Source organism: Larus michahellis, chromosome 5, assembly GCF_964199755.1.
Source record: "Larus michahellis chromosome 5, bLarMic1.1, whole genome shotgun sequence".
Lineage (NCBI taxonomy): Eukaryota > Metazoa > Chordata > Aves > Charadriiformes > Laridae > Larus > Larus michahellis.
In genome coordinates, this window is record NC_133900.1 from 14,276,710 (window position 1) to 14,294,031 (window position 17,322).

Below are 17,322 nucleotides of genomic sequence, written 5' to 3' on the forward strand. Positions count from 1 at the left end.
TCTTAGAGACCCCATCCCGCAGCAGCATGACAGGATAACTGTGACCGAGAAACCAGGGCAACTTTCCAAGATGCTGCTTGGGGCAGCAGAAATCAGCTTTTTGTGCTGGCACAGAACTTTACCCATGCGAATTATGGTTTTCATGTTCCTCGTTAGGTCTCGCAGCTCCCCTGGATGGAAACATCCGCATGCACGCGGGCCTGCAGCTCGCCGCTGTATCCGTTATAGTCACTGTTGGTCCTTTGGGCAATCCAGTATTACTGCATGATACATTGTGCCACGTTCTTCAGCAAATTCTTGCTTGTTCTGTTTCATAATGTTGCTTTAAATTAGCAAAATTGTGGGAGAACCTCAATATTTTTCTTAATAAAAATGCCTATTTTTTCCGTGAAATATTTTAGATCATTTTTTTGCCTGAAAAATTAACTGTAATTTCCAAACAGCGGTTCAGGACTAAAAAAGATGCACGTACAGTATTTGGCTCACGCATTCACTCTGCCCTTTCCTTAAAACATACACGCAGTCTTTCGGGTGCCTCACAGTGAGTTGCCTAAAGCCCCCTTTAGAAAATTGCTGCAACATCTGTTTAGGTCCAATTCCCTGTTAAATAAAATATATCCCAGAGGCATAATAGCGCACTAAAAATAAGAGTATGACACAATTTCAGCCAGCTAATATGCTAACTGTATTTGATGCGGCTCACGGAGCGTTAATGTGGGAAGCCTGTATCTTTTCAGCTCGGCTGTCTGCGGGCATCACGCACAGATCTCTTGGTCGGAGCCGAATCCCAGGGCCGCGGGAGCAGCAGCGTGGGAGCGGTACTTCCCCAGGGCAACGGGGGGTTTGCCACCCTGCGCTCACAAAATCCACTCTTTCTGGCCCCTCCAAATTTAAAAACATAGCTGAGCTGTGATAACGTGAGGTTTTGTGTGAGACAGGGGAACAGAAGCGAAGCGCTGCGGTCTGCGGAGCCTGACTTTTATCGTGTTTCTGATCAGGTAACACGTATTTGTGATGTGTAACACTAACGTGTAACCTCTCTGATTATAAAGGGCATGAAGAGCTGTATATAGCTATACTATCACATACCAGTGTTCCCAAATATTCTCATTTAACTTATCTATGGAGACATTGTTTAAAAAACAAGAAAACCCAAGGGTACCAGTTTTTTGGAAGACTTTTAGGTAGCTTTTTGTTTATTTTTTTTTCTTAAGTAAGGTGCATATTACCTACAGAAAAACTGCTCTCCATGTGTAACAGTATGTATATTAAATCCTTATCTTCTGTGTTCTATAATTTAATATTTTACATATTACGAATGTATTTTGCTCATCTAGCTTTTTACTTTATAAACAGTAAACTCTCTGCTAATTCATCCCGTTTCAATTTTTAGCTTTGGTGCATACATAAATATGCTCCAGTGTATTGCAAGCAGCAGCTTTCTATGTTTAAAAAAATTAATTTATTTTCAATCCTAGTGAAAATAAAACAAAATTTAGTCTGTTAGGATGGCATGGTGGTATTCTTTGAATAGCTGCTGCTTGGAATGTGTGTGAAATTTTTTTCAGAAGCCCCGGTTTATTGTCTTAGCAACAAAATGTTTGCTCTGAACAATCCCAGAAGCACAATACATTAGCAGAAGGAAGAGAGTATTTATGGCCAATAATTCAGCTGTTATAAATTGTGACTGTAAAGAAAGAAAAAAGGGTTCCTTTTTAAAAACTTGCTGCCAGATTCTGGTTTCAGTGATGCTGAGTAAGGTAAGTGATGTTCTTTTGATTAACAGTCAAGCCTTGAGTGGTTTTCTTTTAAAGAAGACTTTATTAAGCTTTTTTTTTCCAAATTCATCTTTTTTGTTCTGTTTTGAACGGACTTCCACCCGAAGAAAACTCTCAATGACTTTCTAGCCTACATTAAATTCCCACTGACAAACAGACGAGAATTAGTGTTAATTTGCTCCAGAGAGAACTAATAGGCTTTGCCAAATAAATCATGCAGATCGCCAAGTGCGCTATTCATCTCTTCTGCGTATTAGTGCTTAAAAGTCATGATAGTTGTCCTTTAAAAATCAAAAGTCAAATCGGTCCTTTGACTTGAAGTGAAAAATTTGGACTGATGGTTGGCTTGGGCCTTAATTTTTGTTTGTTTGCAGAAAGCAACAGCGAGCTGGATTCTGAGCTTCTAGGGCTCACCTCGTTTGTTCCTTCACCGTGTTTTGATGTTCCTGCCTCCTCGGCTTCAACAGGGACTTGGCAGCGCAACCGCAGCCGGAGACTGGAGGTAACTGGGGTGTTTCCCTGCCCGGTATTGTGGGCAGCCTGAAGCCTGCGGAGACTGGGGGCAGCTGGTGCGTTTCCCCGCCCAGTACCACAGGAGACTGGAGGTAACTGGGGTGTTTCCCTGCCCAGTATCACTGGCAGCCCTAAGCCTGTGGAGACTGGTTTGTTTCCCTGCCCAGTATCAGGGACTGCCTGAAGCCTGCAGAGGCTGGAGGTAACTGGTGCATTTCCCTGCCGGGTATCACGGGAGACTGGGGGTAACTGGGGCGTTTCCCTGCCCGGTATCATGGGAGACTGGAGGGAACTGGTGCATTTCCCTGCCTGCTAACGGGAGACTGTGGGTAACTGGTGCGTTTCCCTGACAGTATCACAGGAGACTGGAGGTAACTGATGTGTTTCCCTGCCCAGTAACAGGAGACTGGAGGTAACTGGTGCGTTTCCCTGACAGTATCACAGGAGACTGGGGGTAACTGGTGCGTTTCCCTGCCCAGTAACAGGAGACTGGAGGTAACTGGTGTGTTTCCCTGCCCAGTAACAGGAGACTGGAGGTAACTGGTGCGTTTCCCTGACAGTATCACGGGAGACTGGGGGTAACTGGGGCGTTTCCCTGCCCGGTATCACAGGAGACTGGAGGGAACTGGTGCATTTCCCTGCCTGCTAATGGGAGACGGGATAACTGGTGCGTTTCCCTGACAGTATCACAGGAGACTGGGGGTAACTGGTGCGTTTCCCTGCCCAGTAACAGGAGACTGGAGGTAACTGGTGCGTTTCCCTGCCCGGTATCAGGGACTGCGCAGCAGCCGCCGGCTTTCCAGGGGCTCCGCCTCGGCCCTGTCACCGGGGAAGCCGCTGCCTGCCCACCTCAGAGGCGCGGGTCCCGGCCGAGCCGCCCCTCGCCGCCTCACGGCGGGTCCGACCCCCCGAGCGCGGCCCGCGGGGAGCGGCGGTGCCGGGCGCGGCCGCCATGGCCGGGGCAAGGCTGCCCCCTGGCGGCGGCGCGGGGCCGGGCGGGCGGAGGCCGCGCTCCCCCCGGGAACCCTCTGCCCGGCGGCGGCCGCCTGCGCCGCTCTGCCTCCGCCGCCCGCTGCCCGCCAGCGCGCGTGGTGTTTGCGCTGCCCTCGGCGCCGGGAGTTACTGGTGACACTGGAGTTGACTGGGTTAAATATTCTTCCGCTTCGGGCCCCGCGTTTGCATAATCGGGATCAGCGAGTCACGTCTTCTGCCTCCCCCTCTCCACCGGCAGCCAGCCTGGTGCCTTTGGTACCTGGCCGTCGCTTCCTAATGCACATCAACAGCCGCTGATGTACAGCGAGGCTGATCTTTGACTCGCCTTTGAAACAGCGACACATTTTCTCTACAACAAATTATACTTTGACACTAGAAGGTGGCAATCTGTAACGGATATTGCAATCTGAAGATTCAAAGAGACTATCTGTGATCTTTGTCCTCAGCCGAGTAAGCTGGAGTCTCTCTTCCCTCCTACACGTTATTTGATTGTGGGACATAACCTTGGGATGTACTAATAATCATTAGTCAGAGCTGATACATCCTTTATGGGCCTGCCCTGCTCGGGAAGGGAGATGTTCTCCAGAACAGCAGTAAATCAGCAAAACATGCACTTAAATATACAGTAAAATGTGGTTTGAGACATGATCCCTCATACATCATATAACAAAACACTTTGCTGTGAGAGTCGCACACGCGCTAACAAGGGAAGAGGGGGCTGCTGTGACGAGACCTGCGAAGGGAAACGATTCGGTGGTGGGAGGGAGCAGGGAGAGAGCCCTCAGCAGCTCTTGGTCCCAGGGCAGTCGTGAGTCCCCAGGTCCTTCTCTGCCCTCTGGTAGGTGATGTGGTGCCTTGGAGGTGCTGGCGGGAGAGAGCAGGGGAAGAAAGGAAGGGAGCCCCGCGGAGCTGCCCGGACACCGTGGCTTTCAGACGGAGCCTTCTGGCCCTGGCAGTGGCAGCAGAGGGGGCCCAGTGTGCCAGGAGCAGTGAGGGGCCTGAGCTGCTCTTCACCAGCTGGGCAGGTCGGGGCACTCCTTCGTTGTTGGTTTTTGCCGGTAAGCAGCTCTCTTTTTGCAGCTGAATGGTGCAGGAATCATTAGAGCATCTTTTTACAGGCATTTCTCGTTGTTGAAATCTAAGTGAATAAATAACACGTGCATCTGCAGCTCCGCCAAGGAGCTGGCTGAAGCAGGGGCAAGCCCTCAGGGCTGGGGGGAGAGGACGAGCCCTCAACCCTCAGCACGACAGCCCAGGCGCCATCTCCCTGGGCTGTTTGCTGGGGGATGTGCCGAGTGTGTTGCTCTCTGCGTTCCTGGCCTTGCTGCTCTGCCTGCCTTGGTTCGTGTGGGCTGAAGGAGTTGCAGAAACTGTGCCAAAAGGGCCAGCCGAGCCGCCCAGCCAGATCCCCGTAATGCCTGGGGCCTGTCCCCACACTGCGCTGGGGAGGGCACTGCCTCTGCTGGGAGCCTGAGCTTGCACATCCCCCATGTCCACGACATGCCCCACAGGGCCTGGTGGCTTCTCCTTCGGAGCTGGCAAAATCAGCACACGTTTGGCTTTTTTACTTACTAGTGACAATTCCACCAACGCAGGAAATGTCCGGGATGACTTAACCAACCTTTGGCCCAACTGTGTTGCTTAATGCAGCCTCTCTGCCTCAGATTTAGTGCCACTAACGTATTGGAGGGCTGCCATTCCCTGCTAACTGCAGTGGGGGTGGGCGTCTTTAATAGGGCAGATGCAGCATTGCAGGAGACAACATCATCCCTGAGGCACAGAGGGAAGAGATTTAAGGAAGGGCTTGGTGATGGGCAAAACCAAAGTGATTTCAGATACTGTGGAAAAGCAGTAAGAATCATCGATGGTGTTATATGTTCAACATACGGGACTGACGGTTATGGGGCAGCGGTTTATATTTTTGCGGAGCAGAGGGAAAGCAGGAATCACAGTGATGTGAGACGGGAAAATGAGTATGCAAGTAAGGGCATGCCCGTATGCAAGTAAGCTATTTCTAAATTTTGTATTTTTTCATTTTTAGTTAGGATAGCTCACACGTTGTAGTGGGATCAGAAGATTTAAGCCACGGGAGTTTTCACTGCCAAAACTGCGTTTGATGCCTGTTTGGCTGGTGGGGAGACAGAGTCAGGGTAGGTGTGCGTTAGAGCTGAGTGTGAGCTGTATTCCACACCTTTGGTCAGTAATTCTGACCCAAAACCCTGTCACTTTGCTGAGGGATGGCAGCTTAACGTGGGCCACAGATGGCTGCAGCCTGACCCGCGCTGGAGGAACTGAGATCCCCCGGTTCCAGCAGAATGTCTGTGACGAACACAGTCGTGCACATAGAAAGGGAAACAAGGCAAGTCTTTCACTTGTCCCTCCAGTAAATATTAGAATGGTTTGTGCCTTTTTTTTTTCCTTATTCTGTCATTTTTTTTCTCCTGAATCTGTTCCAAACGTGAGCAGAGATTAATTTCCATACAAGGCGAGTTGCTTAAGAATGGGGGGGTGTTTGAATGGTTTGCCTTTTAATAAATTAATCAGTGCTTGTGTTTTTAACAGCCTTAAGAAGAGATAAAACCTCCATCCCTCTTGTCATGGCAACTACAACAAACGAAACATCATTCAGAAGTCAAGAAAAAAAAAACACAAGCACTTTAGGTCTCAGCCAAGTCCGCAAAGTAGCACAACTCATTACTAATTCAAAGGAGCCGTGTCCCTCAGAGCTCACCATTACTGGTTTTACTACTAATAATACTGGAGCTGCATAAATTTAACAGAAGGCAGAGTCTGGCAGAAGGCAGGGTGGTGTTGAAGTGCTGCTACCCTAATCAAACATCTCCACGAGGCCTTCCCTTGCGCTGGTCAGGCGGGCAAGAAGTGGTGCTGGGTCACGGGGAAAGGGCTGGGGAAAGGAAGGTTACGGTGTTAAGGCTGTACCAGTTTGGTAACATTAAACCTAGAGAGATAGCGGAAGAGGCCATAGGTATTTGTAATTTATTCATAAACAGCTATGCTATCGTACGAAACTTTTTAAAATAATATGTGATAGTTCTTTAAATATTTAAGAGTTTGTTGACCTATTTTCTCAGTTAATTATTGGATTTATTTTTTTTGGCTGCATTAACAAGGGCTTGAATGCAGCCTGCTTTAGTCGCTACACAGCTCAGCTACACTGGGTTACAGAAACGTGATTTCTTTCTAAAGCACATGACATAGGAGAGGAATGCCATTGTGTCTAGACTTGCACTTAAAAACCTGTAGACTTCCTAGTAGGTAGTGCTCAAGCTCGACTTATTGAACATAAACCCATTCACCTAGCATCCCTTTGAGTCCTGAAACAAATGTCTTTTCAATTCCAGCACCACCCTTGCTTACTCTGCAGTGGAAGCGCCATGATGTGGCCACCCCTCTTTTCAAACTGCCATGGGTAAGACCATGAAGCTCATCTCTGCAAGCTGCGCTTGTGAGTACACTTCTTTTCTCACTCATTTCTTTTTGCTCAAGGCTCTCTAGGCCTAGAAGTTAACTCGATAGAAATTTGGCCACATGTGTAGTGCAAAGCATCACGTCACTGATCGCTGTACAGTGGCGTGGTTGGAAACCAACTCTTTCTGAGCGCTAATAGAAGGTGCTATTAGCAAAAGCTGCACCACGTTCATCACGCTGTAGGGGTTTGAACAGGAGAACTCATCTATGTCCTACCTGTCTCCTCTGAAGACAATGGCAAGGTAAGGGAGGACCTGAGAACAGAACTGTTGACTGACTATCAAGCATGAAGATGGCCAGCTAGTTGGAGATGGTCACAGGGCCCTCCTGACAAAGGGGGGGAAGTTGTCACCAGGAAGGATGTGTGAGCCATCAGGGTCCCGTCATTATCTGCTTAGCTCAGGGGGAAATTGCTGTAGGCTGCGAAATAAGCTGCAGCACCAAAGTTTAGGTCTGTCCCCCATAACACAGCTTGGGGACCATCTGAGTCCCTCCACCCTAGAAAAGGACACCAGAAGGGGGGATTCCTGCTCTCTGAAAGGCTCTAAAGTGTACATCTCAAGAGGATCGATATCAGGACTATTTCTGTCTCTTTCAAAGCTGCAGTAAAACAAACCTTTACCCTTGCTGTCATCACCTCTCCTTCTTAGAAGGTGTCAAGGATCATCATGTTTTCCGAGGGCTGTTTTAGAGGCCTCCTGCAGCAAACCACACGTTCGGAGAGAAGTTTGCACAAACTCAGAGTACGAGGATGCTGTTAACTTTCCACGCAGCCTTTGCTGGGGATCTCCAAAGTGACCTGGGAAGGGTACTTCTCAGTGCGTGTTTCTGCACAGAGTGTTACTGAGCTGACTCGAAGTAAAAGACCCGGTAAATGCTGGCTGTCAGGCTTCAACAAGCTCCCTCATCAGGTGCAAATGGACAGGAAAGGTTTTCTTCCATTTGCACCTGATGAGGAGGCATGTTTCTCCCCCAAAAGCTGGTGTCCGCCACCCTGTGTTTCATTCCCGTAGATCAATTCAGCGTTCTTTGGATCAATGTTCTCCACTAATGAGTTATTGCTTTTTATTTTCAAATTGAAACTTAAAGTCTACCGGCAAGTATTTTGTCATCTGAGAGATACCAAGTGCACAGAATCAAACCTGTAAGCTCCTAAATGGGAATGGTTGGGTTTATATCAGGGGTTTCTAGTTCCTAGAAAGAAATATAACCCTAGAAACTTTTGTTGAGATTAAACAGGAGAGGATACTACAGTGCGGAGGAAGAATTTCTATTTTTGGCTATACCCTTAAGGCAATAGAGGAAGCATATGTCATGGCTGCAGTGACAGCTAATGAATAGATATACAATATTAATTGCGGTAAGTGTAACATACCAAACAATCTATCAACTTCTATTTTCTTAGCAGCTGGAGCTTAGATACTTTTGCCTAACACCTCTGTCTGAACTGGCTGCTTCGAGTTCATTTACCTATGTGGTGGCGCATAGAGGAACTACCCCACCACTTCCTACACCCTGTGCTCTGCAGTCCGGGCTGTTTCCACCTCCACCGGCCGGCATAGCCCTGCTTTCGGCGTCGCAGAGGTTCAGATGATTGTCTTCTTCCCGCTGCTTGAGGGGCTGACCCAGTTGTACTCGGCTTGCACCAGCACAAAGCTGTTCTCCCGGATCTTTCGGAAGTGCATCACCTCCCCGTTTTCTTGGATGGCGATGACGTCGGGGTCCGGCTCGCTGAAGGAGACCTCTGTCCGCTTGTGGCAATGCTGGGCACAGACACAGCGCACGGCAGCTGCCAACGCCAGGCCCAGGGCGGCCGTGCAGACCAGGAGGATGCCGAGTTGGGCTGCTAGGAGTCGGGTCCCTCTGCTGGGGTCTTCCCCCTTCCCAGGAACAGCAGATTTGGGAGCTGGTCTGGTCACCCATGGCAGGGTATTCCCACCCGCCGCCGCCTCCTCCTCCTTCTCCTCCTCGTCCCTGGCGTTTGCCACCTCTGGCTGCGGTGCCAGCTTTCTTTCTGCCATTTGCCTTGAAGCCGATGACAAATTGCCAGCAGCGTCAGCATCACCAAACCAGGCCGTTGTCACAGCGGCGTCACCCCGGTGAGTGTGTACGTGCGGGGCAGAAGGAGAAACTGTCGCAGGTGGGGAGGCTTTCAAGATGGTCCTGCTCTCGGTACTGGCCTTTGAAAGCCAAAACACAACGAGATGTGCGTTGAGGGAAGAGAAAAAGGGCTGATTAGGTTCTCGTCCACTACCAACATCACGGTACAGTTCAGCTCTGTATTTCTCATACCCAGGTGTCCCCCTGGACTTGGAATAACTCTGCTCCATCCCCTGGTTACTCAGTAGGTTTTAGAAAATGGGGCAGATTGAACCTCGTTCTGTCCATATCGGAACTGCCATGGGAGGGAGAAGGCACTGGGAGCTGGTCCCAGGGGAGCAAGGCAGAGCAGGTTGAAGGGCACAGAGGGAGAGGAATGTCCCTGCTTTGCCCAAGTAAAGGTCTGCAGCTACCGTTTTGGTAGCATTGGTGGCATTTTTCACAGGCATCATTATCAAAAAATATCACTCAATAAACAATCCCCGTCTTGAGTGATGCCAGGGTCATGCTGAAAGGACAGGCATGTTGTTCCTGGCCAAGCTTCCTGTTTAGGGTGACACCAGGGATCCCACTGGGATCCTTTATCACCCTTCTGAGGCTGTGGATTGAACCGTGGAACAGAGGGATCCAGGAGACTTGGAATGGCCTTGGACCTCAGTGGTTTTTGGGGCTGTCACATACAACCTGTGAACTCTCCCCAAAGCCCGTCTTGCTTTCTCAGTCTACACAGACAGTTTAAAACCTGCTGCCTCTCAGTGGTGCTTAACCACCCATTTTAGTGGGAATGGCTGTTCCTGCGTGCTCCTGTTCCTAGGGGCTCTGCCTGGTGCCACGCACCTTATTTTATCCGTCACAAAATGACAGCCGCTCCATGCCAGTGCTGCAGCCCAGGGTTTGCTGCAGATATCATCCAAGACTAACTGTGAAACAATCGTACAATTTAGGAGGCCCCCACTGAATTTTTCCATTCCCACTGTGCACCTGAGCCCCCAGCCAAAACATGCAAAATGTATTGGAGTCTTTTCTTTGGCTCCACTGAGATTTGGATCTGGCCCTCAGTGGCTGGCGCCTCTCCAGCCTGTCCAGCCCAGCAGGCTTTTTCACACATCCATTAATTACACCAGAGAAACTCTCACCCTCTACCGTCATTAGCAATTTCTAAAGCTTGCTGGAAAGACAGTGTGACAGGAGCACAAAGCTGAGGTAGGAGCCCTGGCCAGCTGTGAACCGAAGTAGGGGAGGGTCAGAGCATCCTTTGTGGAAGAGGCCGTTTCTGAAGATGCTAGTAAAATACAGTAGTAAATAAAAGACTTTGAGTGGCTGAACTGCAAACTGTAAAGTAGCTGGCTGGCTAAGTTAGGATTGCATTTGTATGGATCACTTGCCCTCAAAATGCAAACGCCGTACTTTAGGGATATACTGAGGGAGTTGCGACTTTGGGATAGAAAATGGAATTGCTTCATAAGTCCTTGCCCTATTTCACATTATTTCTCCTTTCTTTTTGTACTTCTCTCTCTTCTTGCCTAATTTCTCAATATTTTATTTCATTACGGTCTTCAGGTCTTGCCTTGTGCATCTTCTGGCATTTCTCCACTTCTCTCCATGGCTACACCTGATGCTCATGTTACACGTCTCTCCTTTACTTGTTCTCTGTCCTTCGCTCCTTCCTAAGTATTTCTGTACAGCCCCTTCCTCTTTTCTTTTCCGTGAGATTACTTCTCTTCCTTCTGTGGCATCCTGCAACCCAGATCTAGATCTTTATTTTCCTTGTATTTTTCTCCCCTCCATCTGCTGTGTATTGGACTTCTCCTGCTAAATCTGTACCCTGTGTCTCTAAGCTGCCCCTGCTTTCCAGCTTCTCGGCTAGTTCCCATTTGAGCGTCCTCCTCTCGTCTCCACAGCTCTGGTATTCTCCAGTTTCTGTCCCTCCTCTTGCTCTCCTTTTCTTTCTCTACCTAATTCCCCGCATGCCCTTTCCAGCTCCCACATCTGCTTCCATATGTACAGCCACCCTGCTTCCACAGGGCTGCAGTCCTTTCCCACGTTTCTGGGCTTCCTCTCCCGAAAGATGCTCCCGCCCGCTTGTCCCGTCTGCCAGCTCTCGCTCTTCCAGCTTTCTCTGGTGAGTGCACCCTGTGCCTGTGGCTAACACCACCATGGCCGCCACCACCTCTGCCTTGCTGGTCCATTCAGCCTCCTGGGGTGACCCTGCCCTCAGAAAGCACCCAGCTTCCTTGGCTGTCCCCAGGGAAGATGAAGTCTTCAGCCTCTGGGGAATGTTACGGATGGTACCTATCCAGCACCTCTGGAAAGGAACACCTCAGCCTTCCATGGGAATAAAACACACATTTCCAGCCCCATAACAAGCCCTCTTGTCATATCCACATAAGGAAGGAAAAGTTATTTTAGATTGTTTTTACAGCAGGACTCTTAAAAACCCAAGCAGCAGGCTCAAAAGGAAAACAAAAAAGAAATATAAAAACCAATTCCCAGTTAAAATAAAAAAAAATTAAAACTCTTAACAGTCTCAATGTAGTTTTAGTCACTTATGAGACCTACGCAGGCTGCTTGGTGCAGTGATGCAGCAGAGAGGTTTTATCCTCCTCTTCTCTTTCTGCCTTTGGAGAAGACATCCTCCCCATCCCTGCCGCTTACCTGCCCCTTGTCTTTACACATCAGGCACAAGCGTGGGGTGGCAGCGCTGGCAACGCGTCCTGCTCTAAGATACGGACAGAGGAAAGGCAGGGTTAGTAAGTGAGACCTATTGCTGCTGCTCACATGGAAATCCCTGGGCTTTGCACCACCAGAGAAGCGTGTCGCTCCCTAGAGCAGCCTCGGGTCTCAGGCAGTCAACGCAGACCATAGAGGGCTGCATTTTAATAACACCGGGTCATTTATTCATCTCCCCATCGTTTTCATCCACAACACAAAACCTTGCATGAAAGCCCATGCGGCCCAAACCCTCTAAGACTTCTGAGCAGACATCCACAAGCCCAAATTTGTTTATTGCTTTAAATCCTTTCTTCCTTTTCCCTGCGGATGGAGAAATAGCTCTACTGAGTTCACTGTTTGTTTGAATATTTGCATGTGCTTTTAGAAAAATATTGTAGCAGTCAATAGTTTTTATCACGTTTTTCAGCCACCTGGGCAATCCTCTGCTGGGCTGAGCAGCGCGATGTCAAGTTTTTAAGAGTTTTGGATTTTCTCCCTGTCACTGTCTGTCACATGCCATCTCCAAAGGATTATTTATCAACATTTCGGCAAGCAAACAACCTCTCACCTCCCCCCCCGCGTGCAGCCACCTTCCTACATGGACCCTCGCTCATTCGCAGGGAAATGAGTACTATTTTTCTTCCCCAGAAGGGCTGGAGAAATAGCTCTTCCCACCACCTAGTTTACCTGTCAGAGGTGCTGTAGCTGGAGGCATTGTCCTGGGAGATGAAACCTCGCAAGGCATCCGCCGTGCCAGGGTCTCGGGTGGGGAGAGACGGCTCCAGCCCCTGAATGCTGGACTCACCGCTCCCACTGGACACAGCCCGTGAAGGCCGGGCCAGCTCCTTTGGCTCAGCATCGGGACGAGCATCTGACCCCATACCAAAACCTGGCTCCGGTGCCGGCGTTTCCGCGATGGCAGTGGGGCTGGCAGGAGGCGTGGGTGTGCGTTGTGGGGAGCCGGTGGCAGCCATGGGAGAGGTGGGACCTTATCCAGCATGGAGACAAAACAAGAAGCAGGGAGAGAGGAGCAGAAGTGTATTGTCCTCAGTCCGTTTATTTCAAATCCCCCTTCAGTGCTGATGTTTGCCAGGAAGGATCATAATAGTGACTTGTCACTTAATTTTAAGTGGGAACCCAAATGGAAAGTAAAGCAGCAAAGCCCACTGCCTGAATTACAGTCAAGTAAAATAATTGAAATTCAGTCTTGGTGCCATGCCCAAAATGCTGACAAACACATCTGATTTGGGTGTAGGTAAATTCTTGGAGCATTTTACTGACCAAAGGCCGCATAAATACAACTAAATACATACCTGAAGGGCAATAGTTACATTTAGAGACAAATGTATTCCTTTATTTAGACAGCATTGCTAATTGTTTGTCTTCAGGAGATTTTTAGGTACTTAAAGTGTGTTGTATTTTAGGGCTTGCATTGAAATTTTAAGATCTGGCAACGCTGTTTATCTTTCAGGTACCCGCCTGGGAACTGTCTCCATCACCTCGAATGCTGACCCATCCCCTCACCTCGAGGCATTCACCACACGATCGCTGGTCTCCCCCACGGCTGCTGGTCTCCCCCACGGCCACAGGAGTCAAACAGGTCCCTCCAGCTCGTTTGGGTCACTTGTGTTCAACGCTCACCTGGAATAAGCTGTAAAACTACCCTGGGGGAAGTGGTGGGTAAGGAACCCATACCTTTGCTCGCCACCCAGGTGGGGTGTGGGTCGGCCGGTCCTTGCCGGGGCTCGGGGCTCACGGCGTCGGGCTTCTTGCCACTTCCAGCAAGCGTTTTGTATTGCCCTCGCTGAGCCACGATAGCAGATTCGATCTTTGCCCAGTAAACGAAGTATGACTGGACTACGGAGATGCTGTTAAAATGTAATTAGGGAAGAATTTACTGGCTCTATAGTGTTAATAAAACATCTCACTGTTTAGCTAATCACAAGGACTGCTTTAACCCGAAGGCAGAAGCAGCACAAAACTATTTCAAAGGATTAGCCTGTCACATGGTTTATATTACAAATAAAAGATACCAGGTCCCGTAAGAAAGAGGCTGGGTGAAGAATCACCGCTCATAATTAAGATCAGTCAAAAAAAAAAAAGTGTGGGAACTTAAATTAAAAAAAAAAAAAAAAGGAAAAAAAGAAAAAAAGGCTATTACATTCGTTGTGTTGATAGAAGTACATTTGGAAAACTTGGACTAGGTCTGCTTATAATCTTCCGTAGGCAGGGAAACAACAGTGGTATTTACTAATTAAAACAAGTCAATGTAACTTGTACAAACAGCAGAATAGGTAGGAAAAAAAAAATAAAAATCAGTCTCTCTTCTCAGCCCTCTGATATTTGAGCCCGCATAACCCTCTGCTTTTTGTCAGGTGCCAAAACTGCATTGGCCAACCTTCCAGCATTCACCCGGAGAGCCTGAGTTAAGCTGGCGATTTGGGGAGAATTTCAGCTCAGATTGTTCAGCTGCTTCTGAGAATTAGTTAAGGGGAAACTGGCTCGGGTTTTCCTGTGCCCGTTGAGGCATTTTTAAGCCTAACAAGCAGTTTTTCCAGATGCTGTGGTAGGGAGAAAAGGGACAGGCTATCAGAAACCAGCTTGGAGGGTGAAAAGCCAGAGGGTGAAGGAAGCGTCAGAGCGGGTGGCTAGGAATAGGTGTCCTTGGGTTTGGGTTGGGTTTATTCGGTTGCTTGAGTTTTATGTGGTTTTAATAGTATTTCCCAATCTAAAACAACGGGCAAAATTGGAAATGCTAAGCAGCAATATTTTTGTTTCAATGAACTTGTGTTGAATCACGATGAGATGCACAAGCCCCGGTGCTCACCAGGATGCTGATGTTTTGAGGAGCAGCCAAGGATCTGGCCAAGCAGCTTCTAAGCAGTTTTGTAAAGTCAAACCATAACAATTTAATCTCTTCCAAAATAAAAAGTCACTGTGTTTCCTCTGAGGCAGCCAGCTAGAAAATGTTTAATTTCATTCCAAATCAGAACCAAAATACTTGGACTTTGGTGCAGGACAGAGATGTCAAGTTTTGTCCCAGCGCTCACTCTCTTTTTCTAACTTCCTTAACCTTTTTTAAAACCACTCATTTTTAATTTATTTCTTTTTTAAAAGAAGTGATATACAAAGTTATCCTTTAGGCAGGGAGGTCCTATGGGCTGTGTTATTTAGAAAGACAGACAATGTGATCACAATTCTCTCTTTATGTCTTAATATTTGTATTTCCTAAGTGCTTAGGCTGTCATCTCCCAGCGTATTTATTCTGAGAAAATAGTGACCATGTAAATAAAAAGGAGTGCTACCCAGCAAATATAAATGGTGATTTATGTACCAGCTGGGATCCTATTGCAGCATTTGATAAGTATTTAGCTACATGGGGGCTCAAGATACGTAAACCACTGTGCTGGATAAATATGATGGAAAAATAAAGCCAAGCCTTTAACTGAGAAGACACAAATTCTGGTTAGGAACCAGCATGTTCTTACAAAAACTTGATGTCTCCGATGGGTTGGTCTGGTGCTTTCCACACGAAGGACAGGTTTCTCTTCAGTGACTTGTCTGAGTGGGTGACGGTGTCACCATCTTCAAAACAAGTCAGCAGCTTGGAACCAGGAGGAATGAAGACGAATGTGCCAGCAATTTCATCATTAGACACTTTGCGAGCTTGAAGCAAAAAGCCCATAAAATCCCGGGTGCTCCTCACTGTCACTGCAAGGCAAAACGCGGGACACGAAGGGATTTGTCTCGTAGTTATGGGGTGAATTGTTTGCAATGGAGTTTCCAAGGCTAGCACTGAAACCAAAAGAAAACCCCGTGCAGCACCACCACCACCACAATCTTACTTTCTGTCCTCACGGTCTGTCTGGGACATGCTGGATGCAGGAGGCCAGGCTTTCCCTAACTTTGTAGTACGTAATTGCACGCAACATTTGCTCGAGTCTTTTCCCCGCCTTGATTATAAGCTGCTAATCACAACACTTTAGCCAGCATGCAGCCATTTTTAAGGAAGGAGGTTTGGGTACCAGCCTGTACAGGTGCAAAAGGTTGTGTGATGCCCTCACAAAGGTTTTATTTTGCACGGGGATGAGCAGGCAAGCGGCCAGGCTGGGGAGTGGTGCCCCTCGGCTCTGTCTGCATCTGCTTTGGGAGTGGTGATGCTGGAGACGGAGCACGCTGCCCAACCATACCCAGACCCCTTGGTGCGGTGCAGAGGAGGCAGGAAGGCGACTTTACCCTCTGGAGGTGCCTCACATGTGCCGTTGCATGTGATGAGGTCTTGTATGGTTGCAACGCAGTTGAGATAAATGAATCCCACCAAAAGCATCCCAACCTACTGGCTGCCTCTGGTGAAAATCTGGAGTCAGCCATCACTTGAGAAACATCAGGAAAGTGCTGCAAACAGAATCCCTCCGTAAATACATGAGTTTCCTCATGATGAGAGAGGTGGCGTAGCTCTCTTGGAGCAGTTATTCCTCTTCCCAGCCATCAGAAAGATTAGTGCCGACACTTGAGATCAGTTATCATGTATTTTCCAGATGCAGGAATGAGAAGCTGTTCCTTACCTGGAACCTTGTCCCCTGGGAAGTAGAAGGACATGTTGGTGTGGACAGTAACGTAGTTGTTGTTGGGGCTGTGCAGCTGCGCTCTCAGGTGCTTGGGCATCATGTCAGCACAGGCAGAAAGGCTGGCGCCATGTGAGAAGGCGGCTGCGTAGGAGACCAAGCACAGGGTTGTGCATGCCCAGACGATGACGGCCATGGGGGCTCTCCTGCTGTCCTCCATCCTACAGCCATAAAACAACAGGCAGGTTCACTGTGTCCAGTTCTGGGCTCCCCAGTTCAAGAAGGACAGGGAACTGCTGGAGAGGGTACAGCAAAGGGCTACCAAGATGATTAGGGGACTGGAACACCTCTCTTATGAAGAAAGGCTGAGGGATTTGGGTCTCTTCAGTCTGGAAAAAAGATGACTCGGTGCATCTTATTAATACTTATAAATACTTAAAGGGTGGGTGTCAGCAGGACGGGGCCAGGCTCTTTTCAGTGGTGCCCAGTGACAGGGCGAGAGGTAACAGGCACAAACTTGAGCGTAGGAAGTTCCACCTAAACATGAGGAGGAACTTCTTTACTTTGAGGGTGGCAGAGCCCTGGCACAGGCTGCCCGGAGAGGTGGTGGAGTCTCCGTCTATGGAGACATTCCAAACCCACCTGGACGCGTTCCTGTGCAACCTGCTCTGGGTGACCCTGCTCTGGCAGGGGGGTTGGACTAGGTGATCTCCAGAGGTCCCTTCCAACCCCTGCCATTCTGTGATTCAAAGCAGCAGCTTTAGCAGCCTGTGAGTGCGCCCAGCTCCTTTGAATTAGCTGAGCTCCAGAGCTGCCCTTCCCACAGCCTTTAAATGAAGGAGAATAAATGATCTCTGCGGCGCGCGGTAATCCACAGAAGTTCACAATTTGAAGTAAATTGTTGAGGCTGGGAGGGGAGAGGCTCCACAAGAGGATGCATTTCTTGCTAAGTCACCCACGGAGGGAGCGCTTGGGGAAGATTTGCTCTAAAAAGTCGTGTTGCATTTAGGAGGAGAAGACTCTGCATGACTGCACTCAGCACCCTCCACCGTTCCCAGCCCAAACGTACAACCTGATCAATGGGGGAAACAACTACACCTCGACCTGCAGAACCCATGTCTTGCGGGGCTGGAGCCCAGCACAGAGCCTCTCCCTGCCTGCCGGCACAGAGC

The 17,322-nt window shown here is 48.8% G+C and overlaps 1 protein-coding gene across 1 annotated transcript; it reads right to left on the reverse strand.

Annotated features, from left to right (window-relative positions):
- Nucleotides 1–8,292: 8,292 nt before the first annotated feature.
- Nucleotides 8,293–16,370, reverse strand: REELD1 (reeler domain containing 1). The gene is made up of 6 exons (XM_074588808.1): nucleotides 16,151–16,370; nucleotides 15,074–15,296; nucleotides 13,281–13,453; nucleotides 12,273–12,573; nucleotides 11,529–11,592; nucleotides 8,293–8,953 (listed from the first exon to the last, which is right to left on the reverse strand). The coding sequence occupies exons 1-6, from the start codon at nucleotides 16,368–16,370 to the stop codon at nucleotides 8,360–8,362; spliced, it is 1,575 nt and encodes a 524-aa protein (XP_074444909.1). The 3' UTR covers nucleotides 8,293–8,359.
- Between the last annotated feature and the right edge of the window lie 952 nt (nucleotides 16,371–17,322).